The sequence below is a fragment of the Mauremys mutica genome, chromosome 20 (genome assembly GCF_020497125.1).
Source record: "Mauremys mutica isolate MM-2020 ecotype Southern chromosome 20, ASM2049712v1, whole genome shotgun sequence".
NCBI lineage: Eukaryota > Metazoa > Chordata > Testudines > Geoemydidae > Mauremys > Mauremys mutica.
In genome coordinates this window covers 17,975,624-18,001,639 of record NC_059091.1, presented here as the reverse complement: position 1 = coordinate 18,001,639, position 26,016 = coordinate 17,975,624, and the positions used below count along the sequence as shown (strand labels likewise).

General features: G+C 51.4%; 1 protein-coding gene across 1 annotated transcript in view; it reads left to right on the top strand.

Annotated features, from left to right (window-relative positions):
• The first annotated feature begins 2,744 nt into the window (after window positions 1-2,744).
• The window catches only part of LOC123353807 (adhesion G protein-coupled receptor E3-like), a 41,778-nt gene continuing 18,506 nt past the window's right edge, over window positions 2,745-26,016 (top strand). Inside the window, exons 1-9 of the mRNA XM_044995220.1 lie at window positions 2,745-2,819; window positions 2,918-3,034; window positions 4,098-4,297; window positions 15,390-15,585; window positions 15,931-16,007; window positions 17,902-17,991; window positions 18,530-18,713; window positions 19,607-19,720; window positions 20,639-20,838. Coding sequence (XP_044851155.1) covers window positions 2,750-2,819; window positions 2,918-3,034; window positions 4,098-4,297; window positions 15,390-15,585; window positions 15,931-16,007; window positions 17,902-17,991; window positions 18,530-18,713; window positions 19,607-19,720; window positions 20,639-20,838 — 1,248 coding nt within the window. The 5' untranslated portion in view covers window positions 2,745-2,749. The remainder of the gene's footprint in view (window positions 2,820-2,917; window positions 3,035-4,097; window positions 4,298-15,389; window positions 15,586-15,930; window positions 16,008-17,901; window positions 17,992-18,529; window positions 18,714-19,606; window positions 19,721-20,638; window positions 20,839-26,016) is intronic.

Here is a 26,016-nt window from a genome sequence, read left to right as displayed (position 1 = left end):
TTATGATTTTGATGGGGCTCCATTGAGTTACACCAGCTGAGAATTTGGCCCAACATGCCATTCTAGGCCACCACTAGTCACAGTTACTCAGGCTATGTCCATACTACAGAAGCTGCAACAGCACAGCTATGGCGCTGCAGCTGTGCCTCTGTAGCACTGTAATGTAGACATTTGGTACAGCGATGGAAGGGGTTTTTCTATCACTGTAGTTAATCCACCCCACCAAGAGGTGGTATCTAGGTTGACGGAAGAATTCTTCTGTTAACCTAGTAGTGTCAACACTGGGCTTAGGATGCCTTAACTATGTCTCTCAGGGGTGTGAGAGGGTTTCAGTAGATCATCTACTTTTTATTCTGGTAGGAAGAAAAGATGGCCCTTTGGTTGCCTAAACTGAGACCTTAAAGAGGCCTGATTTTCAGTGGGTGAGTGCTCAGTACTTTTGAAAGTCAGGGCCCTTTAAAGATGTCTCAAGTCACAAGAAACCTTAGCCCTGCAGACGTTGACCTGATGTAATTTTCCTGCCTCTCTTTCTGTTGCTAGATGTTACCTTTAAATGCCAGACTGAGACTCCACAGATGAAAGAGCAGTTGGAGATGTGCAAAGATGTCTTTCTGCAGGTATGTTGAAGGGGTTTATTTGGGCTTTGATGATTTTCACAAAGAGTACACAGAAAACTTTGAGCCTGAGGATTCTCAGCTTATCCAGGATTTACCACTGACTTCAGTGGGAGCAGAATCAGTGCAACAGAAAGTGCTTTTGAAAACTCGACTGTATCATGCTTAGGTGTGTGATGCCCCCACTGTACATCAGAGTTCTGCAGTTAAGGCATCAGCCAGAGATACAGTTCCCATCTCTGCCCCAGACTCACTGTGTGACTTTGGGCAATTTGCTCAGCCATTTGTAAGAGGATAATAATCCTTACAAAATCCCTGTGAGGAAGGGAAGGAGAAATACATTAGTATGCATGAAAGCGTCAATACCTAGTCTTTACAAGTCTTAATCTGTAGACATTCCAGTGGGACGGCCAGCCAGCCATAGGTCAAAGCAACATCGCTCTGCAGAACCATTAACCTTAATTTTGGATGGCGTTTCCATGCTTCTAGAAATAACCCCTTTCCTCTGATTGTTCTGCAGGGCAACAACAGTGAATTTTGCTCCTTCATGAATTCTACCTTGGTGAATTTGGAGACCATGTGTGCAGAGGACAGAGCAGTATCGCTGCAGGTCAGAGGTTCTGCCCCTACGGGTGTGGGCGCTCTATGGGCAAATGCCCTGAGCACAGGAATAGCAGTCTCACTTTGGGGGGAATTGTGGCTGCTCTTCAGAAAAGGGATGTGTGTGAGCATGTGCATGTTCTCTAGCTTAAGTGGCAGGAGATCTGGGTTCTGTCCCCTTTGGTCCTAGGAAGATCCAAATTCCTTCCGGGGGCAACACAGAGAGAACCTAGATGCCTACTGGTTTGCTGCAATGTTCTCTGGCACGTACACTGAAGGGCCCAGGGATGAGGAGGGAATGACACAGGGTGTTAGCCCGACCCTGGCTTCAGCTTACTGTGGAGTCCTGAGCAAGCCTCAGTAGCCTCACTCGCTCCGTAAAGGGCTCCCTCTTTGAGAATGCTACAGTCCCTCCTAGTGGGGAAGGTCACTATGAACCCATATGTCCCTAAGAGGGTCATTGTTCCCCTGGGAGTCTGAAGAATGTGTCTTATGAACCACTGAAATCCTCCCTCCTTCTCAGGGTGTTTCCTTTCCCAATCCCAGGAAGTTGCTCGCCTGTTTGGTCCCTTCCTGAATAGCTCCATCCTCAGTGCTGGTGGGAAGGAGAGCAAGAGGGAGGTGGCCTCCGCCGTGACGTTCCTCCTGCAGAGTGTGGAATTGGCTGCACTGACGGCTGCTTTGAAGTCTCCAGAGAATACGACCCAGACCGTGACAACAGAGTCTATGGGTGAGGAGGATGGGAGGCTCCCACATCACCTGGTGGTGGCTGTGAGATAGGGGCTTATCCTCTTTTTAATACAGAACACCACTGGAGCCTCGATGCCCCTCTCTCGGGGTTTATAACCCAGCCATGGGCGGCAGGTGAACAACCCATTGAGAGAGGCTAACCATTGAAAGAGACGAGCCCTCGGCCCCTCCCTCTCTGCCCAAGGCCCTGCCGCTCCCCTTTTACCCCCTCTCTTCCACTGGAGACCAGAGTAACCCACCTCCATCTCCGTGCTACCCTAGCCCTGGTGCGCCAGGTGGACAGCGCAGCGGGAGCGCCCGCAGCCGTGGAATGCCTGGCAGCCGGAGCGTCCCCATCTCCAGCGCCAGGCGGATGGGCAGGAAGCGTGACATGGCAATGCCTGGCACCAACACCCCCAGCCCTGGGCCTTGGGAACACCAGCCCCAGCCTGCCTTCCCCAGCCCCTCAGCCATGGAAGAGCGGAAGGGAACTGGAAGCAGGCAGGAGAGGACCTGGGGATGGAGCATTAGCAGGTCCACGCCAGGCTGTTTGGGGAGGCACAGCCTTCCCTGGCCTATGCTACCTGCCACCCATAAACCCAGCCCTGGGGCTCTGCAGCAATGGCAGCTGCCTGAGAGGATTTTAAAAGCGATGCCAATCTCCTGTCACCACCGGCAGCTGCCATTGCGTCCTCCTTTCACTCCCTGCCCCAGCAATACCCCTTCTTGCTGCTTCCCCTGCTAAAGCGCAGAGGTGAAGCAGCAGGGAGAAGTTGCCTTCTGCCTCTTGGCACAGTGACATCTTCATGGGGACACAGGGACGATGGATCATAGGAGGTCAGCCAGAGGGGCTCAGGGAAACACGGAGAAATGGAGGTGAGGAGAAAGGGGGTGGGGTGGTGGGATTCAGAGAGAGTGGAGCTCCAAACCTGCCTTGCCCTTGCAGCAAGAGGCTTTGCCATTTCCCTCCCCAGCTATCCAGACGCTCCGCATCCCAGCTGCAGGTCCCTGTGATGAGGTCTTCAGGCTGAGAGCTCAGAATGAGACAATGGACATTCACTGCGATACGGTCACCAGAGCAGCGACAGAAGGTACCATCCTGGTGCTTCCCAGGCACTCGCCCCTGTAACTAGACACCAAGCCCCAGCCCTAGTTCTCCCCTTCCCCTCGCCCCAGGCTGGTTTACTCGCCTCTGTTATCCTGACAGTAGTGTGGAGGAATAGCTCAGTGGTTTGAGCATTGGCCTGCTAAACCCAGGGTTATGAATTCAATCCTCAAGGGGGCCGTTTGGGGAACTGGGGTAAAAATCTGGGGATTAGTCCTGCTTTGAGTAGGGGGTTAGACTAGATACCTCCTGAGTCCCTTCCAACCCTAATATTCTATGACCTTGTTGGTTGAGTCAGTGTTTCTGAGGCTGTTGAGCTCTGCAAAGCCCTTCATTCCTGGTTGTCCTGCAGCATAAAAAACAAGTGGTGGGGGGGAACATGGAGTGGAGAGAAGCTTTGATGGGCTTATGAATTGGTCCAGAGAAAGGAAAGATCAGAGATCCATTGGCCCAACACATGATGTCCTGATGATGAGCCCAGGTTGACATGTGTGACTTCCTGGAATGGAACCAGGATGATATTTACCAATTTTCCTCCAATTTTCAGGCCAGTAGGACCTAACTGCGACTGGTTCTTAATTCTTTATCACCAGGGAAAACTCCTCACTAACCAACCCCTCTGCCTCTCCTAACCAAGAAAAACTATGGCTTCACCTCAGTGCCTTTCACCTAGGACTGTCTACCTGGCTGGATAATGTGCTGTGTGGGGATATGATTTCTAAAGAGCACTACCATACTGTGCATTAATTGGTCTGCATAGACCCTACTAGTGTGCACTAAAGGTTCCCTAGTGTGTTTTAATGTGTTAGTGCACTTTAGGAATCACACTCCCATAGTGCACATGAATGTTTCCAACACAGAAGCACTTCTGTGGAAGAAGAGGGAGGAGGCAACATATTCTAGTGGTTAAAGCTCAAACTGTTAGCCAGGACTCCTGGGTTCTGTTCCCAGCTCTGCCCCAGACTCGCTGTGACCTTTGGCACCTGGCTTGCTCTTTCTTTGTCTCAGTGTCCCTGTCTCTATGATGAGGCATCATTTCATGTTTTCAGATTCCTGGGCTGTTGCTTTTATTTCTTACTCCACCCTGGGCTCCATCACTAACAAGAGATTTCTCGACGAGGGAGATCTAACGGCTGATGAGAAATTGAGGAATTTTCACCTGAATTCCAGGGTGGTGAGTGGGGCTGTTGGCAATGGGAGGCCCATGAACCTCCTCAAACCTGTGAACTTCACCCTGCGCCATAGACAGGTGAGTGTCGATCCTTTTACTTTGCTCTGTGCCCGGGGCTCCAGCTGGTCACTTAAAAGGTGCGTCTCGTGCAGGGCATTTGAGTTCTGTTGCCTTTCTGGACTGAGAAACAGTTATCTGAGAACGAGAGGGAGCTTCTTCAGCCCTGACACGGGGGCTGTTTTGGTGGAGGACGTTACATAGGGTTCACACCAGGCCTAATTGGGTTATGATTCATCCTGTAACAACTGTCCCTGGCTCACTCCTTAGAGCAGGAATAACTGGAAAGCAACTCCCAATAGCAGTGGTCCCCAAAATTTTGAGGATCCGGCCCCCTCCGTCCACATCCCTCCCTCTGAGCTAGGGTTGGGAGTGGGGCCGCGACTCATGGCGATGGGGAAGGACATGAACAGGGGTAAGGGGCTGAGGCTGGGGCCGCAGCTGGGGGTGGGTCTGGGGCCAGGAGCTGGGCCAGAGCCAATGCAGGGGGATGAGGCTGGGGATGGGAGTAGCACAGCAGCTGGGCTGCGGTGGGGGCCAGTAGCCCAGGTGTTGGCCAGGTGCTGCTCTGCTTCCAGCCCCACCCCTGCCCCCAGTCTGGGCCCTGGGCCAGGAATGGAGCTGCAAGGGGATGGGGCTGGGAGTGGAGCTATGCTGAAGCTGGAGACACTGCCAGACATGGGACTGGAAGTCAGAGATGTGGCTACCAGTGGGATCAGAGCAGAGGTCAGGGTGGGGAGGGGCTGGGTGGTGCTGTCACTTCCCTCCAAAGGTTCCTTTGTGCCCCCATAGGGGGGAGCACCCCACAGTTTGGGTACCTCTGCCCTATAGATAGCAGAGTTCAGGAAAACAGATGGTGCCTTCTTTGATAAAGTAATGAACTTGTTAGGGTGCCTGTGGGTATTTGTGGGCAGGGGTGTGAATGTCTTTTAATGGCTCAAATTGGAAGTGTACAACCATGTGTCATAGACCCTACAGTGCTGAGAGTTAAGGAATTACCACTTTAGCGCTTGGTTCGGGGGTTTGTGGTATTGGAGCTGGAGGTTCTTCGTCAAGTGGTGTCCTTTTGGGTGCTCCACTCTAGGTGTTGGTGTGTCCCTGTGCCGGAGATTGGAGATTTGTCACAGCAGTACTTGGTCAGGGGAAGGGCATGCACAGGAGTCGTCTCATGCAGCCATTAGCACCTCCTGTAGCACACGCTCCCCCGACCGTCCCCTCAGTTCCTTCTCAACTGTCCTTGGCTGCAGATAGAGCTCCGCGACAGTGCTCTCTTTGTTTTTTTGTTTTTTTTCCCCCAGAAAGTATCAAAGTTACAACTTACATAGGAACTTCTTTTTAGTCTATACATAGTTACATAGTGTCGTTAGTTTCTCTTAGAGGTTTTTCTTCAAAAAATTAAATTAAATTAAATTAAAAAAAAATCAGAAAAGAGAAGAAAGAAGAAGACTAAGACCTGGTCTACACTAAGATTTTAGGTCGAATTTAGCAGTGTTACCTCGATTTAAGCCTGGACCCGTCCACACGATGAAGCCCTTTTTTCAACTTAAAGGGCTCTTTAAATTGATTTCTTTACTCCACCTCTGACAAGCACTGGATTAGCACTGAAATCGGCCTTGCCGGGTTGAATTTGGGGTAGTGTGGATGCAATTAGATGGTATTGGCCTCCGGGAGCTATCCCAGAGTGCTCCATTGTGACCACTCTGGACTGCACTCTCAACTCAGATGCACTGGCCAGGTAGACAGGTAAAGGCCGGCGAACTTTTGAATCTCATTTCCTGTTTGGCCAGCATGGCAAGGTGCAGGTGAATGCAGATCTCATCAGCAGAGGTGACCATGATGGAGTTCACGGATCGCAAAAAAGCTCCAGCATGGACCGAACGGGAGGTACGGGATCTGCTTGCATATGGGGAGATGAATCTGTGCTAGCTGAACTCTGTTCCAGTAAACGAAATGCCAAAACATTAGAAAAAGTCTCAAAGGGCATGAAGGACAGAGGCCATAACAGGGACCCACAGCAGTGCCACGTGAAAATTAAGGAGCTGAGGCAAGCCTACTAAAAACCCAGAGAGGCAAATGGCTGCTCCGGATCAGAGCCCCAAACATGCCGCTTCTATGATGAGCTGCATGCCATGCTAGGGGGTGCAGCCACCACTACCCCAACCCTGTGCTTTGACTCCATCAATGGAGAATCATGCAACATGGAAACAGGTTTTGGGGACGAGGAAGATGATGATGAAGAGATTGAAGATAGCTCACAGCAAGAAAGCAGAGAAACCGGTTTCCCCAACAGCCAAGATATGTTTTTCACCTTGGACCTGGAGCCAGTAACCCCCGGACCCACCCAAAGCGTGCTCCCGGACCCTGAAGGCAGAGAAGGGACCACTGGTGAGTGTACCTTTGTAAATATTACACATGGTTTAAAAGCAAGCGTGTTTAATGATTGATTTGCTCTGGCATTCATGGCCAGTGCTGCTAGAAAAGTCTGTTAACGTGTATGGGGATGGAGCGGAAATCCTCCTGGATGTACTCCCAAAGCCTTTGCAAAAGGTTTCTGGGGAGGGTGGCTTTATTCTGTCCACCATGGTAGGACATTTTACCACGCTAGGCCAGTAGCACATAATCGGGAATCATTGCATAACAAAGCATGGCAGCCTATGGTCCCGGTGTTTGCTGGCATTCAAACAACATCCGTTCTTTATCTCACTGTGTTTTCCTCAGGAGAGTGATATCATTCATGATCACCTGGTTGAAATAGGGTGATTTTATTAGGGGAACATTCAGAGGTGCCTGTTCCTGCTCGGCTGTTTGGCTGTGGCTGAACAGAAATGTTCCCCGCTGTTAGCCACTCGGTGTGGGGATGGGTGAAGCATGAGTGATCTCTCACACCAAACCGGCAGGCCCTCAATACAAGAGGCAAAATGCGACCTTGTAATGAAAGCACATGTGCTGTGTAATGTGAACAGTAAGGTTTAATGTGAAAAAGTCTACCCATTTTTCTCTAAAATGTGTCTTTTTAACTACCACTCTCCCTTTTCCTCCACCAGCTACAAATGTTTCTCCTTCGCAGAGGCTACTGAAGATTAGAAGGCAAAAAAAAAATGCACTTGGGATGAAATGTTCTCTGAGCTCCTGCTGTCCTCCCACACTGACAGAGCACAGCAGAATGCGTGGAGGCAGACAACGTCGGAGTGCGGGAAAGCACAATATGAACACAAGGAGAGGTGGCGGGCTGAAGAGTGTAAGTGATGAGCTGAAGATGATAGGTGGCATCAGCTTGCTGACAGAAGGCAAGAGTCAATGCTCAGGCTGCTGGAAGATCAAACTCATATGCTCCAGAGTATGGTTGAGCTGCAGGAAAGGCACCAGTAGCAAAGACTACTGCTACAGCCCCTGTGTAACCAACAGCCCTCCTCCCCAAGTTCCATTGCCTCCTCACACAGACTCCCAAGAATGAATCCCATTGCAGCAAAGCCATCCACTATGACCTGCACATTTCCCAGAATCACCCTTGATAGCAGCAGCTTTTTGATTGCATTGGCTACTTAGATCACAGCAGCCTCCACAGTAGATTTGCCCACTCCAAATTGATTCCCGACTGACTGGTAGCTGTCTGGCGTTGCAAGCTTCCACAGGGCTATTGCCACTTGCTTCTCAACTGTGAGGGCTGCTCTCATCTTGGTATTCTGGCGCTTCAGGGCAGGGGAAAGCAAGTCACAAAGTTCTATGAAGGTGCCCTTATACATGCAAAAGTTTCGCAGCCACTGGGAATCATCCCAGACCTGCAACACTCTGCAGTCCCACCAGTCTGTGCTTGTTTCCTGGGCCCAGAATCAGTGTTCCACAGCATGAACCTGTGCCATTAACACCATGATGTGCACATTGTCGGGGCCCTTATTTTGCGAGAAGTCTATGTCCATATCTATGTCCTCATCACTCTCGTCACTGCGCTGCCGTCGCCTCCTCGCCTGGTTTTGCTTTGGCAGGTTCTGGTTCTGCATATGCTACAGGATAATGCGCGTGGTGTTTACAGTGCTCATAATTGCCACGGTGATCTGAACACGCTCCATGATCCCAGTGTTATGGCGTCTGGGCTGAAAAAAGGTGCAAAACGATTGTCTGCTCTGATGGAGGGAGGGGCGACTTGATGACATGGCTTACAGGGAGTTAAAGTCCACAAAGGGGTGGCTTTGAATCAGGGAGAAACACAAACAACTGTCACACAGAATGACCCCCTCAAAGATTGAACTCGAAACCCTGGGTTTAGCAGGCCATTGATTTCATGGATGGAGGGAGGGAGGAAGCAAATGAATACAAAATAAATTGGGTCTATTTCTTGTTTTGATCCACTCCATCTATCTTTTACATCTTTAGGGTGGCAGCAGATGGTGCAGTTCGACTGCTAGCCATTGTCATCTCCTGGGTGCTCGGCAGAAGATGAGAATGACCTGGCTGAGTCACTCCCATGTCTGCCCAGGCGCCCCTGACTGACCTCACCGAGGTCAGTTAAAAGAGCACCCAGGAATACAATGACAACAGCTACCAGTTGTAACACACTGTCTGCTGCCAAAAGGCAATGAGCTGCTGCTGTGTAGCAATTCAGTCCCATATCTGCCAGCACCCAGGAGACTTACGGTGGCGGTGAGCTGAGCTCTATGCTTGCCATGGTATGGTGTCTGCACAGGTAACCCAGGAAAAAAGGCGCAAAATGATTGTCTGCTGTTGCTTTCATGGAGGGAGGGAGTGAGTGGGGGCCTGATGACATGTACCCAGAATCATCTGCGACACTGTTTTTGCCCCATCAGGCATTGGGATCTCAACCCAGAACTCCAATGGGTGGCGGAGACTGTGGGAACTGTGGGATAGCTACCCATAGTGCAGCGCTCCGGAAGTCGATGCTAGCCTCGGTACTGTGGATGCAATCCACCGACTTAATGCACTTGGAGAACTTTTTGTGGGGACACACACAATCGACTGTATAAAAACGATTTCTGAAAAACTGACTTCTATAAATTTGACCTAATTTCATAGTGTAGACATACTCTTATTCTCTCCTTAACTCCCCATTTGGGAACAGTTTCTACAGTTTACCATTACAATTAAACCCACCCTGATCTTTTGAGAGGCAGGAGAGGCTTAACTGCAGCCATGCTAGGTTCATCAGGATTTAGAAAGTGTGACTCCTGCCGTGAACCGATGCCGGCCACACATCCTGCATTTGCTGTCTGGGAGAAACTCATATCTCATATCTCCCAGAAATGCGCACATTGCACCAGCTTAACAACAAGGGCAAGACGTGACAGAGATCTCCACTTGAAAATGCTTCTGCTGAAGAAATGCCTCCTACCTCCGAAAGAGTTGTCCTTCGGGGAGTCTCATAAACCGAGATCCCTGAGCTCTGATAAGGCTCTGACTTCCACAACTGTCAGGAAGCAAACCTCAAGCTCTCCAGCAAGGGTCTCTCAGAAAAAGAGAGCTTCCCCAGCGAGGTCTTTACCCTCAGTGCTCCACTCATCCAGAGTGAGCACTTACGAGCCACTGGACTCCTCTGGCACTGTCCCTCAGAGGACCCCTGCTGAGCCCCAAAGCATGGCACCGGAGTTGAGACATCAAGTCTCCTCCATGGCACCAATTACCTCGGTGCAGAGCACGGCACAGGGAGCAGCATCATGGTCAATGCTGCAGTCACCGGCACTAACCCAAGACTTGCTGCCACCTAACAAGCTGAATCCAGCACCAGTCAGCACTTCAACGGTCGACCGCAACCCCAAGGCAGGACCAGCACAACTCCTGTGTCCTGCTGACATAGCAGTTTCTTCGGCACTGCAGTCACCACTGCTCAGCACCAAACACTCTCCGAGCTACATAGCACGATACCATCCTTCATCTCCTGCACCACTCTGCATGCATAGAGGCAAGGAAGGAGAGGTGAAGGACAATGGCGTCTCCTCTCAATGTTCATCCCCATCACAGGTGAGACCTACATGGAATGCTGTGAAGCCTAAGCCTCATCCTGCCGAGCATTCACAGCCCCAGTATGCACAGCACTGGCCTTACCCATTACCACCTTACCCCATGGGATCCTTGGCCCACATACCAGAACCCCTATTCTGATCCTCCTTCCCCAGGAACAAGAGGTTCCAGAATACACCCATCATTACCACACCAAGAAACCTCTGACCCCCCTGAGACAGAGATAGAAGAGGAGAAGATACTATCTCAGGCAGACCTGGATGATTCACCACCTCCCCTACACTCATCTTCTGCACCAGACGAAGCGGTGACACTGTCTACCCCTACGACATCAGATGACCTGAAACAGTTCCAAGAGCTCTTCAAAAGAGTAGCAAACAGCCAAGAAATTGCCTTACATGAGGTGCAGCAGAAACAACATAAGTTGTTAAAAATATTACAACCGGCATCATCAACCAAGATTGCCCTCCCCATGGGTGAGGTTATAATGGAGCCTGCAGAGGTAATATGGCAAATACCGGCATCGGCACCACCCACCAACAAAAGGGCTGACAGAAAATACTTCATTCTAGACAAAGACATGGAATTTTTGTTTTCACACCCTCAAGCCTGTTCTCTGGTAGTAGAGGCTGCTAATCAGCAAAGTAAACTGTCTCATTTCCACTCCAAGATAAAGATACACAAGAGACTGGACCTCTTTGGGCAGAAAGTTTACTTGTCAGCTACCCTTCTGCTTAGAGATGCCAACTATTCTGCTCTACTAGCAAATTACGACTACTCTAACTATAGTAAAATACAGGAGCTCGTGGAAGACCTCACCGAGCATAAACATCCTCAACTCAATGCCATTATCAACGAGGGTCAGTTAATAGCCCACATAGTGCTGCAAGCCTCAATGGATGTAGTGGACACAGCTGCCCGAACAACCGCAACAGCTGTGGTTCTGAGAAGAACATCATGGTTGCAGGCTTCAGGAATTCCAAAAGAACTACAGCTAAAAGTGGAGGACCTCCCTTCAATAGGAATAAACTATTCTCGTCTCAAACAGATGACGTCCTCCATACCATGAAGGCCTCCCAAGCGACACTGCATATACTAGGCATACACCTAATGCCTGACAAATGTCCTCGCTTTACACCATATCAGAGGTCATGAGACACCTTGTTTAACCATCAACAACCACAATACTTCACTCAGCACAGACCCAAACAACAGGCCCAGAGACGACAAGCTCCACAGACCCAGGCCTCATTCACCTATCCATCTACATCTAAGCCACAATTTTGAAGTCTTGGTCGAGGGTATGCACGACCTTCCCACACCCCTAGCACCAACAGATACCCCATCCCATAATTTTGGTCACTGCCTACGCCCATTTTACCATGCCTGGGCTGCGATAACCACATATCAATGGGTTTTGGAGATCATACAATCTGGCTACACCATTCCTTTCACAGCCATCCCCCTACCCTCCCTCCTTCCCCATCCCTCTTCAGGGACCCCTCTCATGAGCACCTTCTGCAACAGGAAGTAGACCACCTCCTACTGCTGGGTGCTGTAGAACCAGTACCACATCAATATCGAGGGAGGGGTTTTTATTCCAAATATTTCCTGACAGAGAAGAAAGGAGGGGAATGGAGACCAATCATAGATCTCCGAAAACTCAACAGGTTTGTACACAATCACAGGTTCAAAATGGTCACTCTGGCCACAATAATCCCAGTGCTAGACGGGGAGGACTGGTTTGCAGCCCTTGACCTCCAAGATGTATACTTCCATATTACAATACATCCTGTCCACAGACGGTTCCTACGGTTCACAATAGGACCCAACCACTACCAATACAGGGTCCTTCCCTTCGGACTGTCCACTGGTCCTTGCGTATTCTCAAAAACACTCGCAGTAGTAACAGCACATTTACGACGCAAAGGAGTCATAATCTTCCCCCATTTGGATGATTGCCTTCTCAAGGGTGCCAACTGACAAAAAATGGCAGGCATGCTGAAGACCACAATAGACCTTTTTCACCAGCTAGGTCTATAGATAAACAAAAAGAAATTCACACTGGAACCAACCCAGCGATTGGAGTTTATTGGAGCCGATCTAGACTCCATACAAGCCAAGGCAATATTGCCAAACCACAGATTCACTGCATTGACCATCTTATTTCCACGTTGACCATCAGCCCACAAACTTCAGTGAGGACTTGCCTTCAGATTCTGGGACATATGGCAGCTACAACTTTCATAGTAAAGTATTCCAGACTCCATATGCGCTGTCTGCAGCAATGGTTGAGCACGGTCTATGCACCTAGCAAACACTTTCTCAATAGACTTGTGACACTACCACCAAGAGTTATCCTCTCCCTACAATGGTGGACACAGCCAGGAAATGTATGCTCCAGGATTTCCTTTCAACAAGACCCCCAATCAGTGACTATTACAACAAATGCCTCCCTGATAGGTTGGGGTGCCTACTTGGGTCACCACAATGTACAAAGCAAGTGGTCTATGACAGAAACCTGACTACATATCAAACTTCTGGAACTCCACACGGTACACAATGCATGCCAACACTTCCTCCCACTCATATGAGAAACCTCAGTCCCTATTTTCATCGACAAGGTTGCATGCATGTTTTACAGCAATCACCAAGGAGGAGCCCGCTCTCACTCACTATGTGTAGAAGCCATGAACTTATGGAACTTATGCATCTGCAACAAAATAAACTTCATAGCATCATACCTACAAGGGTGCCAAAACACTACAGCCGACAATCTCAGCAGGCACTTCTCACAGGAACACGAGTGGGAAATCCATGACAGTGTTCTTGACACAATATTCCAAAAATGGGGTCACCCAGTAATCAATTTTTTTACCTCAGCAACAAATCACAAATGTCCACTATTTTGCTCCAGGGCAGGCCTGACACTGGGAGCATTAGGGGATGCCTTCCTCACCCCGTGGAACGCATCACTCATGTACGCCTTCCCACCGATACCAGTGATCATCTGCAAGATACGACTTGACAGAGAATACATCATTCTCATTGTCCCCACATGGCCCAGACAGACTTGGTTTCTGTACCTCTCATGTCTAGCAGTCTGTGCCCCACAACTGCTGCCTTTCTGGATGGAGCTCCTGTCCCAGACCAAGGGCCTGACACTCCATCCAGACCCAGTGAAACTCCATCTCAAAGCGTGGCTTCTCTCTGGTACCAACATGGGGAATTGAACTGTTCGGAGAAAATAAAACAGGTATTACTAAATAGCTGTCACCTCACCACTAGAAATACTTACCACCACAAGTGGAGAAGATTCTCCCATTGGTGTCAGCAAAAACACTGGATGTGACCAAGGCGCCTCTATCTATGATCCTAGACTACCTACTAGAACTGAAGGAAATGGGGTTAGCCATAAGCTCTATTAATGTACACCTGGCTGCCATCACAGCCCTCCATCAACAGATAGAAGGGGTTTCAATATTTGCGCACCCGATTACACGGCACTTTCTAGCAGGTATACAGAACATGTACCCAGAAGTACGCCAACCTGCACCACCATGGGATCTCAATCTTGTGCTCAAATGTCTCACAAGACCACCCTTCAAACATCTAGCAACCTGCTCATTTCTTTATATATCTATGAAGGTCGCATTCCTAGTGGCAATCACGTCTGCTAGACGTGTCAGTGAAATAGGAGCATTGATGGCTGAACCACTGTACACTGTATTTACCATAAACAAAATTATGTTAATGTCCTCACCCAAAATTCTTGCCCAAAATGGCTACACATTTTCATATTAACCAAAACATACACTTACCTACTTTCTACCCCAAGCCATATAACGACTCTCGAGAAGCAATGTTGCACATGCTAGATGTCAGACGGGCTGTAGCCTTCTACTTGGACAGAACTAAACCATTCTGCAAGTCACCAAGACAATTCGTCTCTACAGCAGAGCGCTCCAAGGGCTCTACAATTATAGAATCATAGAATCATAGAATCTCAGGGTTGGAAGGGACCTCAGGAGGTCATCTAGTCCAACCCCCTGCTCAAAGCAGGATCAAACCCAACTAAATCATCCCAGTCAGGGCTTTGTCAAGCCTGACCTTAAAAACGTCTAAGGAAGGAGATTCCACTACCTCCCTAGGTAACCCATTCCAGTTCTTCACCACCCTACTAGTGAAAAAGTTTTTCCTAATGTCCAACCTAAACCTCCCCCTCTGCAACTTGAGACCATTACTCCTTGTTCTGTCATCTTCTACCACTGAGAACAGTCCAGAGACTCTCCAAATGGGTCTCCACCTGTATTCAAACTTGCTACCACCTGCATCACAAAGAGCCCCCTGTGGGCATCAGATCCCACTCAACACGAGCCATGGTGACATCGATCACATTCTTGAACCATGTCCCCTTAAAAGATATTTGTAGAGCTGCAACCTGGACATCAGAGCACGCTTTTGCAAAGCATTACGCTATCGCCCAAGGCCTTGACTCAGACTCTATCGTTGGCCTCACTGAGCTCTCATCACAGACTGATACATAACTCTGAACCCCTACCACCCCTGTTGGGGTTCAGCTCTACAAGCACCTGGAGTGGAGCACCTACAGAGACACCACTCAAAGAAGTAGAAGTTTCTCACCTTGTGCAGTAATGATGATTCTTCGAGATGTGTGTCCCTGTGGGTGCTACACTACCCACCCCCCTCTACTTTGGAGTTCACACAGCCAAGTTTTGTGGTAGAGAAGGAATGGAGGGGACAGTCAGGGGAGTGCGTGCTACAGGAGGTGCCAATGGCTGCACGAGATGACTCCTGTGCACGCCCTTCCCTCGACCAAGTACTGCTGCAAGAAATCTCCGATCTCCGGCACAGGGACACACCAACACCTAGAGTGGGGCACCCACAGGGACACATATCTCAAAGCACCATTGTTACTGCACAAGGTGAGTAACTTCTTCATCTCGCTTGTATTTCCACTGCCAATGGGAAGTCCCAAATGGCTGTTATGTGCAGCACAATGAGAGCCATGAAGCCATTGGTGACTTCAGGTTTATTAGTGTCTATTAGCGATGTGTGACAAAAGAAACAGCGTTCTCCCCATGATCCAGTGAGGATGATGATGGGGTGTTTTTGTTTCCAGGCAAAGAAAAGGGAGGAAGAGGCTCACTGCATTGACTGGAAATTCATCGCTGGGAACGGCAGCTGGGTGGAGGATGGCTGCATCACTCTCCACACGAACAGCACTCACACCATCTGCAGCTGTGACCATCTCTCCAGCTTCGCACTCCTTATGGGTCACACTGGAGATAAAGGGAGAAAACACCTGCTGGGTTTAGGTAGATCATCAACTTTGTATTGTGGTGGGAAGAAAGGATGTCCCTTGTGGCTAAAATGCTAGGCTAGGACTCAAGTGATCAAGCTTCCATTCTCATCTCTGTCATAGAGTTCCTGTGTTTGTGGTCTTAGGTGTGTCACTTAGGCCAAGATTTTCAAAATTGCCTTGTGATTTTGGTTGCCTAACCTGAGACCTTAAAGGGGCCTGATTTTCAGAGGGTGACTGCTCAGCACTTTTGAAAGTCAGGGCCCTTTTAAGATGTCTCAAGTCATGAGACACTTTTGAAAACCTTAGCCCTGCAGATGTTGACCTGATTTAATTGTCCTGCTTCCCTTTCTGTTGCTAGATGACACCATTAAATCCCTGAATGAGACTCCACAGATAAAAGAGCAGTTCGAGACGTGCAAAAATGGCCCTCTGCAGGTACGTCGAAGGGGTTTATTTGGGCTTTGAGAGTTTTCACAAATAGTACACAGAAAACTTTGAGCCTGAGGATTCTCTTCTTATTCAAGCAGGGGCGATTCTAGGCACCAGCAAAGCAAGCATGTGCTTGGGATGGCACATTTGCAGGGGCGGCAGCATGGGAGCTAAGAACCAACAGGGGGCCCTGGGAGCTATAGTTCCTTGGTTAGCTCCCTGCCTATGGAGCCAGCCCTGGAGCAGGGAAAGAACTACATTTCCCAGCATTCCCTTGGCAGCTATCAACAGAAAGGGAGGGGGAGGGAGTGAGGTAGCTGAGACCTCATGCTTCAGCTTGCTGTGAATAGATAGTTCACTGCTAGAACGGGGTGGCACTGTGAACGGGGGAACAAGTATGCCCAAGGACTAGAAGGCTTTGGCCCAGATATCCCCTTCAGAAGACATCCCCAGACTGGATTAGGAATACTAGCGTGACCTCACCTTGCAGCCCCCAAAAAAGAATTGGGTGGACTAAATGGACAGTGCCCCCCTCTATCTGAAGCCTAGCTAGGGAGGTATGTGGATCCCACTAGAATTTAAAATGAAAAGTAAGGGAGGGGAGGTGAGGCTCTGAACCTGGGCAGCTTTAGATACAATACCAGGCACGTGGGAGGATTTCCACTTCTGAGCCATGGAAGCAGAAATTGACTTTTCCTTTCCAGATTTAGCTAATATTCAGAAAGGGAATCTAGCACCTGCCTTCCAGATTTGAACACCTCAAAATTCAGGAGTGCTCAAGCTCAGTTTCGGCTGCTGTTACTTCATTTCTCCCAAATCAAATATACTGATCCACTGTAACTTGCTGTAGAAAAAGTAGGATAAAATTGAGCAATAAATGCTTCCCAGTGGTTTTTAGGACTGGAATTGCTATTTTCAACAGCCATTGCCTTTTTTTAAAAAAAGTTTTATTTCTTTAAAAGGAAGACAGCGATATTGCATTAGACAAATTCCCCGTAGAAAGAAAGAGTGGAACAAAAGAATAATAAAGGCAGCTCAACTTTTCCTCATTTATGTAAGACAGTCTTATAATATGCATCCAGATATCCTCCAATCACACAAGCTGAAAATTGTTCCACTTTACCGCAGTTCTGTAACCATATGAGAACCAATCCTGTCTGTGTTCTGTGCACATCCAAAATTCCTGCTGAATGACCTGCTCTGGGAACGAGTTACCAGTGACCCAGGGCTGGGGCAACAGGAGGGTGCAGTTGTGGGGGGAGAACCCAGGGCTGGGGCAGCAGAAGGGTGCGGGGTGCGGGGGGGAGGGGAGAGCCCAAGGCTGAGGCTGGGGGCAGCCAAAAATATTTTTTGCTTGGGGTGCAAAAAACCTAGAACTGGCCCTGTATCCAAAGTTTACCACTGACTTCAGTGGGAGCAGAATCAGTCCAACAACAAGTGCTTTTGAAACTTGACCCTAATCAAGCTTAGGTGTGTAACACCCCCACTCACTCTACATCAGAGTTCTGCAGTTAAGGCATCAGCCTGAGATACAAGAAGTCAGAGTCCGGTTCTCATCCCTGCCCCAGACGCACTGTGTGACTTTGGGCAATTTGCTCAGTCTCTCTGTGCATCGGTTCCCCACTTGTAGAAGGGGGATAATAATCCTTACAAACCCCCATGAGGAAGGGAAGGAGAAATTCATCAATATGCATGAAAGCTTCAATACTATGTGAAATGTCAGCGTGTCTGTGGGCTTCACCACACTGAACCTTCACATGTCTTAATCTGTGGGCATTCCAGTGGAACGGCCAGCCAGCCATAGGTCAAAGCAAGATCACTCTGCGGAACCATTAACCTTAATTTTGGGTGGCGTTTCCATGCTTGCAGAAATAACCCATTTCCTCTGATTGCTCTGCAGGGCAACAACAGTGAATTTTGCTCCTTCATGAATTTAATCTTAGTGACTTTGAAGACCATGTGTGCAGAGGACAGAGCAGTATCGCTGGAGGTCAGAGGTTCTGCCCCTACGGGTGTGGGTGCTCTATGGGCAAATGCCCTGAGCACTGGAATAACAGTCTCACTTTGGGGGGAACAGTAGCTGCTCTTCAGAACAGGGGTGTTTGTATGCACACGTGCATGTTCTCTAGCTGAAGTGGCAGGGGATCTGGGTTCTGTCCCTAATGGTCCTAGGAAGATCCAAATTCCTTCTGGGGGCAAAACAGAGAGAACCTAGATGCCTGCTGGTTTGCTGCAATGTTCTCTGGCACATACACTGAAGGGACCAGGGATGAGGAGGGAATGACACAGGGTGTTAGCCCGACCCTGGCTTCAGGTTACTGTGGAGTCCTGAGCAAGCCTCAGTAGCCTCACTCGCTCAGCAAAGGGCTCCCTCTTTGAGAATGCTGCAGTCCTGCTGAGTGGGGAAGGTCACTGTGAATTGTTATGTCCTTAAAAGTGTCATTGTTCTCCTGGTATTCTGAAGAATGTGTCTCATGAACCACTGAAATCCTCCCTCCTTCTCAGGGTGTTTCCTTTCCCAATCCCAGGAAGTTGCTCGACCCTTTGGTTCCTTCCTGAATAGCTCCACCCTCATTGCTGGTGGGAAGGAGAGCGAGGGGGAGGTGGCCTCCGCCGTGACATTTCTCCTGCAGAGTGTGGAATTGGCTGCACTGATGGCTGCTTTGAAGTCTCCGGAGAATAGGACCCAGATCGTGACAACAAAGTCTATGGGTGAGGAGGATAGGAGGCTCCCACATCACCTCATGGTGGCTGTGAGTTAGGGGGTTATCCTCTTCTCAATACAGAACACCACTGCAGCCTTACTGCCCCTCTCCCAGCCATGGGTGTCAGGTGAATGAGCCATAGAGAGAGACAAGCCCCTGGCCCCTGCCTCTCTGCCCAAGGCCCTGCCCCTCCCGTTCCACCCCCTCTCTTCCACTGGAGCCAAGAGCAACCCACTCTCCCACTCCCCCAGCCCCAGCGCGCCAGTCAGGCGGTCAGCCAGATTGTCCCCACCTCCAGTGCCAGGCAGATGGGCAGGCAGCATGATGCGGCATGGCCCCGGCCCCAGTGCCCCCAGCCCTGGGCCTTGTGAGCCGGCCTGCCCCAGCCCCTCAGCCACGGAAGAGCGGGAAGGGAACTGGAAGCAGGCAGGACCGGGTCTGGGGGCAGAACATGGGCAGGTCCACGCCAGGCTGTTTGGGCAGGCACAGCCTTCCCCGGCCTATGCTCCCCGCCACCCATAAACCCAGCCCTGGGGCTTTGCAGCAATGGCAGCTGCCTGAGAAGGTTTTAAAAGCGATGCCAATCTCCTGTCACCACAGGCAGCTGCCATTGCGTCCTCCTTTCACTCCCTGCCCCAGCAATACCCCTTCTTGCTGCTTCCCCTGCTAAAGCGCAGAGGTGAGGCAGCAGGGAGAAGTTGCCTTCTGCCTCTTGGCACAGTGACATCTTCATGGGGACACAGGGACGATGGATCATTGAAGGTCAGCCAGAGGGGCTCAGGGAAACACAGAGAAATGGAGGTGAGGAGAAAGGGGGAGGGGCTGGTGGGATTCAGAGAGAGTGGAGCTCCAAACCTGCCTTGCGCTTGCAGCAAGAGGCTTTGCCATTTCTCTCCCCAGCTATCGAGACGCTCGTTGTGCCGGCTGCAGGTCCCTGTGGTGAGGTCAGGCTGAGAGCTCAGGAGGAGACAATGGACATTCACTGCGATACGGTCACCAGAGCAGCGACAGAAGGTACCATCCTGGTGCTTCCCAGGCACTCGTCCCTGTAGCTAGACACCAAACCCCAGCCCTAGTTCTCCCCTTCCCCTCGCCCCAGGCTGGTTCGCTCGCCTCTGTTATCCTGACACTAGTGTAGACCTTGTTGGCTGAGCCAGTGTTTCTCAGGCCGTTGAGCTCTCAGAGCCCTTCATTCCTGGTTGTTCAGCAGCATGAAAACCAAGCAATGGGCGGGGGGGGGAGGAGAGAGAAGCTTTGGTGGGCATATGAATTGGTCCAGAGAATGGAAATATCGGAGATCCATTGGCCCAACACATGATATGCTGATGATGAGCCCAGCTAGGCCCCCGGTTGATGTGTGTGACTTCCTGGATAATATTTACCAATTTTACTCCGATTTTCGGGCCAGTAGGACCTAACTGGGATTGGTTCTTAATTCTTTAGCACCAGGGAAAACTCTTCAGTAACCAACCCCTCTGCCTCTCATAACCCAGAAAAACTATGGCTTCACCTCAGTGCCTTTCACCTGGGACTATCTACCTGGCTGGACAATGTGCAGTGTGGGGTGATGATTTCTAAAGAGCACTAACATACTGTGCATTAATTGGTCTGCATAGACCCTACTCGTGTGCACTAAAGGTTCCCTAGTGGGCTTTAATGTATGTTAGTGCACTTCAGGAATCACACTCCCATAGTGCACTTTAGGACTCACACTCCCATAGTGCACACAAATGTTTCCAACACAGAAGGGCGTCTGTGGAAGAAGAGGGAGGAGGCAACATATTCTAGTAGTTAAAGCTCAAACTGCCAGCCAGGACTCCTGGGTTCTGTTCCCAGCTCTGCCCCAGACTCGCTGTGACCTTTGGCACCTGGCTTGCTTTCTTTGTCTCAGTGTCCCTGTCTCTATGATGAGGCATCATTTCATGTTTTCAGATTCCTGGGCTGTTGCTTTTATTTCTTACTCCAACCTGAGCTCCATCTTTAACAAGAGATTTCTCAACGAGGGAGATCTAACGACTGATGAGAAATTGAGGAATTGTCACCTGAATTCCAGGGTGGTGAGTGGGGCTGTCGGAGATGGGAGGCCCATGAACCTCCTCAAACCTGTGAACTTCACCCTGCGCCATAGACAGGTGAGTGTCGATCCTTTTACTTTGCTCTGTGCCTGGGGCTCCAGCTGGTCACTTAAAAGGTGCGTTTCCTGCAGGGCATTTGAGTTCTGTTGCCTTTCTGGACTGAGAAACAGTTATCTGAGGGTATGTCTACACTACAAGACTATTTCGAATCAACTTAAGTCGAATTTGTGGAATCGACCTTATGAAGTCGAATTTTTGTATCCACACTAAATACACTAATTCGACTGTGTGAGTCCACAGTAACGGGGCAAGCGTCGACTTTGGAAGCGGTGCACTGTGGGAAGCTATCCCACAGTTCCTGCACTCCCCGCTGCCCATTGGAATTCTGGGATTTCCCCCCAATGCATGCTGGGGGAAAAATGTGTCAGGGTGGTTTTGGGTAACTGTCATCATTGAACCGTCAATCACGCCCTCCCTCCCTCCCTCCCCGAAAGCGCCTGCGGGCAATCTGTTCGTGCACTTTTCTGCTCAGTGACAGTGCGGGCGCCACAGCACTGCGAGCACGGAGCCCGCTGCAGTTATGGCCATTGTCAACTCCTCGCACCTTATCGTCCACCTCTTCCACAGTCAGCTGCTGAGAAATAGGGCTACTTTTCAATGGTGCTGCGAACACTGGTGGACCATGGGGGACGTTTTACCAACATCAACGTCGGGTGGCCAGGCAAAGTTCATGACGCGCGTGTTTTCAGGAACTCTGCTCTGTTTAGATGCCCGCAGGAAGGTAGTTTCTTCCCAGACCACAAAATAACTCTTGGGGATGTGCAGATGCCTATAGTGATCCTTGGGGACCCAGCCTACCCGCTAATGCTCTGGCTCGTGAAGCCCTATGCAGGCGCCTTGCACAGCGACAAGGAACTCTTCAAGTACCAGCGAGCAGCGAGCAGCATGACCTGTGACTGTTCAGTTTCTTTATAGAGAAGCTGAACCTGCCCCTGTTTCTTTACCCAGTTACTGTTGACTATCCTCTGCAGTTACATACCCCGTCCACCCCGCTTCCCCCACTTCCAACACACATTTAAAAATAAAATACATGTTCCACTGTAACTTTACAAAGGTTTCTTTATTGATGACTTTGCATTAAAGGGTTGAAACTGGGACGCAGACTGTGCTGGGTAGGGTGTGCGGTGATGTAAAGACCGCCTCTAAACTCAAGGAATGACAGGCTCCTGCTCCCAGAGCGGTCTGCAGTGCCGGTCTGGTTGTTTCAATGGAGCCTGCCATCCCTCCTTTTTGGGACTCTGTGTGCGGGGGCTATGTGGCCTTGTGGCGGGGGAGGACGGATACAGATTCCTCTGCTGCGTGGCTCTGTGGTCCAGGACAGGGACCGCTGCATGAGATCTGTAACCCCCCTCCCCCGCTACAAAGTCACGTACCCCCCCCACCCACACAGAACCTGCAAACCACCTCCCATACCGACCAGGGTGCCTACTGACTGCACTGTGTGTGTGACCTGCTGCTGATCCTGCCCCCGTCTCTGTACCCTGCTAAAGGTGACTGTCCTATGCAATACCCTACCCCCTTCCCCACCCACCCCCCCACCCACCCACCCCTTCAAACACAGCGTTGTGTAAAAAAGCATGACGGAAACAGTAATTAACAGTATTTTTAATAATTAACCAGACAGTCAGGGGATGAAACTGGGACTGGGGCTAGGGTGAGTCAGGAAGGGAAGGAATTCTCAAAAATTAGGGTATGAGAGCTTTTGTGTACTTGAGCACTCTGCTGGGGTGCAGTGACAGTTTTCACGGCCCCTGGCGCCACTCCTTCTGGTTACTTTGGGTGACGGGAGGTATGGGACTTTGTGGCGGGGGAGGGCGGTTGCAGATACACTGCGGGGGGGCTCTGTCCTCCTGGCTGCGGTCCTGCAGAACATCCACAAGGCGCCGGAGCATGTCCGTTTGCTCCCTCATTAGTCCAAGCAGCGTTTGAGTCTCCTGCTTGTCTTCCTCACGCCACCTCTCCTCCCGTTCGCTGTGTGAGCGGTGGTACAGAGAGAGGGTCTCCCTCCATTGGCTCTGCTGGTCCGCCTCGGCTCGGGAGCACCCCATAACTTCAGCGATCATCTCGTCCCGTGTCTTTTTCTTTCGCCGCCTAATCTTTGCCAGCCTCTGTGAGGGGGATGCTGTGGCAGGTCTGGAGACAGTCGAAGCTGTGTGATGGGAAAAAGGGAGTGAATTCCTTGCAAAGATACATTTTTGCGAACAATGAACACAGTCTAGTCTGTGTCTGTGAACAACACCATGCACAGCACCTATCTCATCCGCACTCCTGCAGCAGGCAATCCTGAAAGCATAAACTCTGCCCCTGTTCTACCCCATCGCAGTGTCCCCCGACCCTTGCACTTCTGGGTTGAGATCCCAGTGCCTGATGGTGCAAATTTCATTGTCGCGGGTGGTTCTGGGTAAATGTAGTCAGTCATTCCTTCCTCCGGGAAAGCAACGCCAGACAATCATTTCGAGCCCGTTTTCCCTGGATTGCCCTGGCATACGCCATAGCGTGGCAACCATGGAGCCTGTTTTGCCTTTTGTCACTGTCACTGTATGTGTACTAGATGACGTGGACAGAGGCGATTCAGCAGCGCTACACAGCAGCATTCATTTGCTTTTGCATGACAGCAGAGATGGTTATCAGCCATATTGCACCATCAATCATGCCAATGTAAATTGGCAAGGTGATGATGGGTAGCTGTCCTACTGCACTACACCTTCTGCTGCCGAGATCAGCCGGGGGCGCAAAAGACAAAACTGGGAATGACTCCCCGAGTCAATCCCTCCTTTATGGTATCTAAAAATAGAAACAGTCCTGCCTAGAATATGGGGCAACTGTACTAGGGTTGCAGTGTATCAGAGAACTCCAGAGCACAGCCGCTCTGTGTCAGATCCCGCAGGAATGACGAGCTGCATGCCATTCACAGGGGGTGCCCCAGCAACAACCCTACCTGTTGCTTCGCTCCTCCTCCAGCCTTCCTGGGCTACCGTTGTAGTGTCCCCCCATTTGTATGCTGAAGTAATAAGGAATGCAGGAATAAGAAACAGTGACTTGTTAGGGAAATGAAATGAGGGTAAGGCAGCCTCCAGCTGCTATGATAGTCCAGGCAGTACAGAATCTTTTCTTTACACATGAAGGGCGGGGGCTGATGGAGCTCAGCCCCCCTGTTGCTATGATGAAGACGGTTCTTCTTCGAGTGATTGCTCCAATGCATTCCAGTTAGGTGTGCGCGCCGCGCGTGCACAGCATCTCGGAACTTTTTTCCCTAGCAACCCCGGCGGGCCGGCTGGGCGCCCCCTAGAGTGGCGCCGCTATGGCGCTAAATATATACCCCAGCCGGCCCGTCCGCTCCTCAGTTCCTTCTTACCGCCCGTGATGGCCAGTTGGAACTGTGGAGGGCTCTTCGTTCTCCACAATCCCTAGCGTTTACATCTCTCTTGTATATAGTTAGTTTAGTAGTTACAGTTTTGGATAGTTAGTTAGTGTAGATAAGGTGAAAGGGGGGGATTTCCCCTTTTTACCTGACCCGGTGCGGGCTCATGCCCAAGGCACCGGGCTTTAAGCCCTGCGCGGCGTGCCAGAAGCCGATGCCCATCGGAGACCCGCACGACGCCTGTCTCCGTTGCTTGGGCGAAGGGCATAGAACGGACAAGTGTTCGATCTGCTTAACTTTTAAACCGCGGACCCGGAAGGAGCGGGACATCCGCCTGAAGCAGATCCTAATGGAAGCCTCGCTTCGACCACCGGCACCGTCCGTGCCGGCACCGCGAACTGACTCGGTGCAAAGCGCACCGGCGGCTCCGAGCCGCTCCACCTCCGCGGCGCCGCCGACGCAGAAAGCAGCTAAGAAGTCGCGGCACCGCTCGCTTTCACCTACAGGAAAGCAGAGACTGGCGAAGGCAATAGCGCAGGCTAGCGCTGAGGCCTCGGCGCAAGCAGCTGCGCGCCTGGCAGCTCCTGCGGTGCCCGCACACAAGCCGCGCACAGGACCCTTGACTCCGGTGCCGCAAGGGCCGTCGAGTCCGGCGCCGCCACGCTCCCCGGTACCGTCCGAGGTCGAGCCCCGGCTGCCGTCAACGCCGGAGACATTCACCTCCGCGCGAGAGCTCATCAAGCTCATAGAGGCACCAGGCCTCCGGCCCCCGGCACCGCCGGTGCGGGCTGTCGTGTCGGCGGGGAAGCCGGCGAGAATGACCCGGCCACCGTCCCTGGACAGGCCACATGGACGACGCTCCCGGTCCTGGTCCCGGTCCCGGTCCTGCGGCAGATCTCCATCCAGACGCTCGCGATCTCGGCACCGCTCGCCATCGCGGTACCGATCGCCATCACAACGCCGGTCGCAGTCCCGGTACCGCTCGTCATCGCGGTACCGGTCGTACTCCCGACGCCGCACGAGATCCAGGTCGCCATCGCGTCGGCGCCATCAAAGATCGCCGTCCCGGCACCGTTCCCGGCACCGCGACTCGCGTGGACGTTCGTGGCACCGTCGTTCTCAAACTAGGTCAAGCTCCCGGCACCGGTCGAGCTCCCGGCACCGGTCGAGCTCCCGGCACCGCGGCGGACGTCACTCCCGGTCGCCGTCCCGGTACCGGCCGGAGCAACCTCGCACTTCTTTGCCTCCCGGGGAAGGTCGGCCCCATTCGGCACCTCACTCTGCGAGCGCTTCGGCACCGCCATGGCCTTCTCGACCCGAGTCGGTCGCTTCTGGCGCGGACGGATACGGACTCTTGCCGCCCACCCCACGACACCATCCTCAAGGGGCACACCCGTGGGGCTTTTGGGTTCCATGGGCCCAGTACGAGGCCCAGGGGGTGCCTTTTCCACCAAGGCCCCCCGCGTCAGAGCGCAGAGTCCCAGAGGCGACGGTATCCAGACCGGCCCCTTCGCCTCCGGCGGCGGATGCTGTAGCGTCCGAATCCCAAGGCCATGTGCAGCCCGCACCCTCCGACGGACAGGTGGCAGGCCCCTCTTCGGAGACGGTCGTCCAAGGGTTGTCCTCCTCGTCCTCGCCTGATGAGGCGGTGGCTGGTGCAGCAACTAAGGAGCCTCCACCCATTGACGTGAGAGCTCACCAGGACCTCCTTCGTCGTGTGGCGACGGCAATGGCCTTGCCCATAGAGGAGGTACGCGAGGACGAGGACCCTATCACGAACGTGGTCGAGGCTGACACGCCGGTGCGAGTCGCAC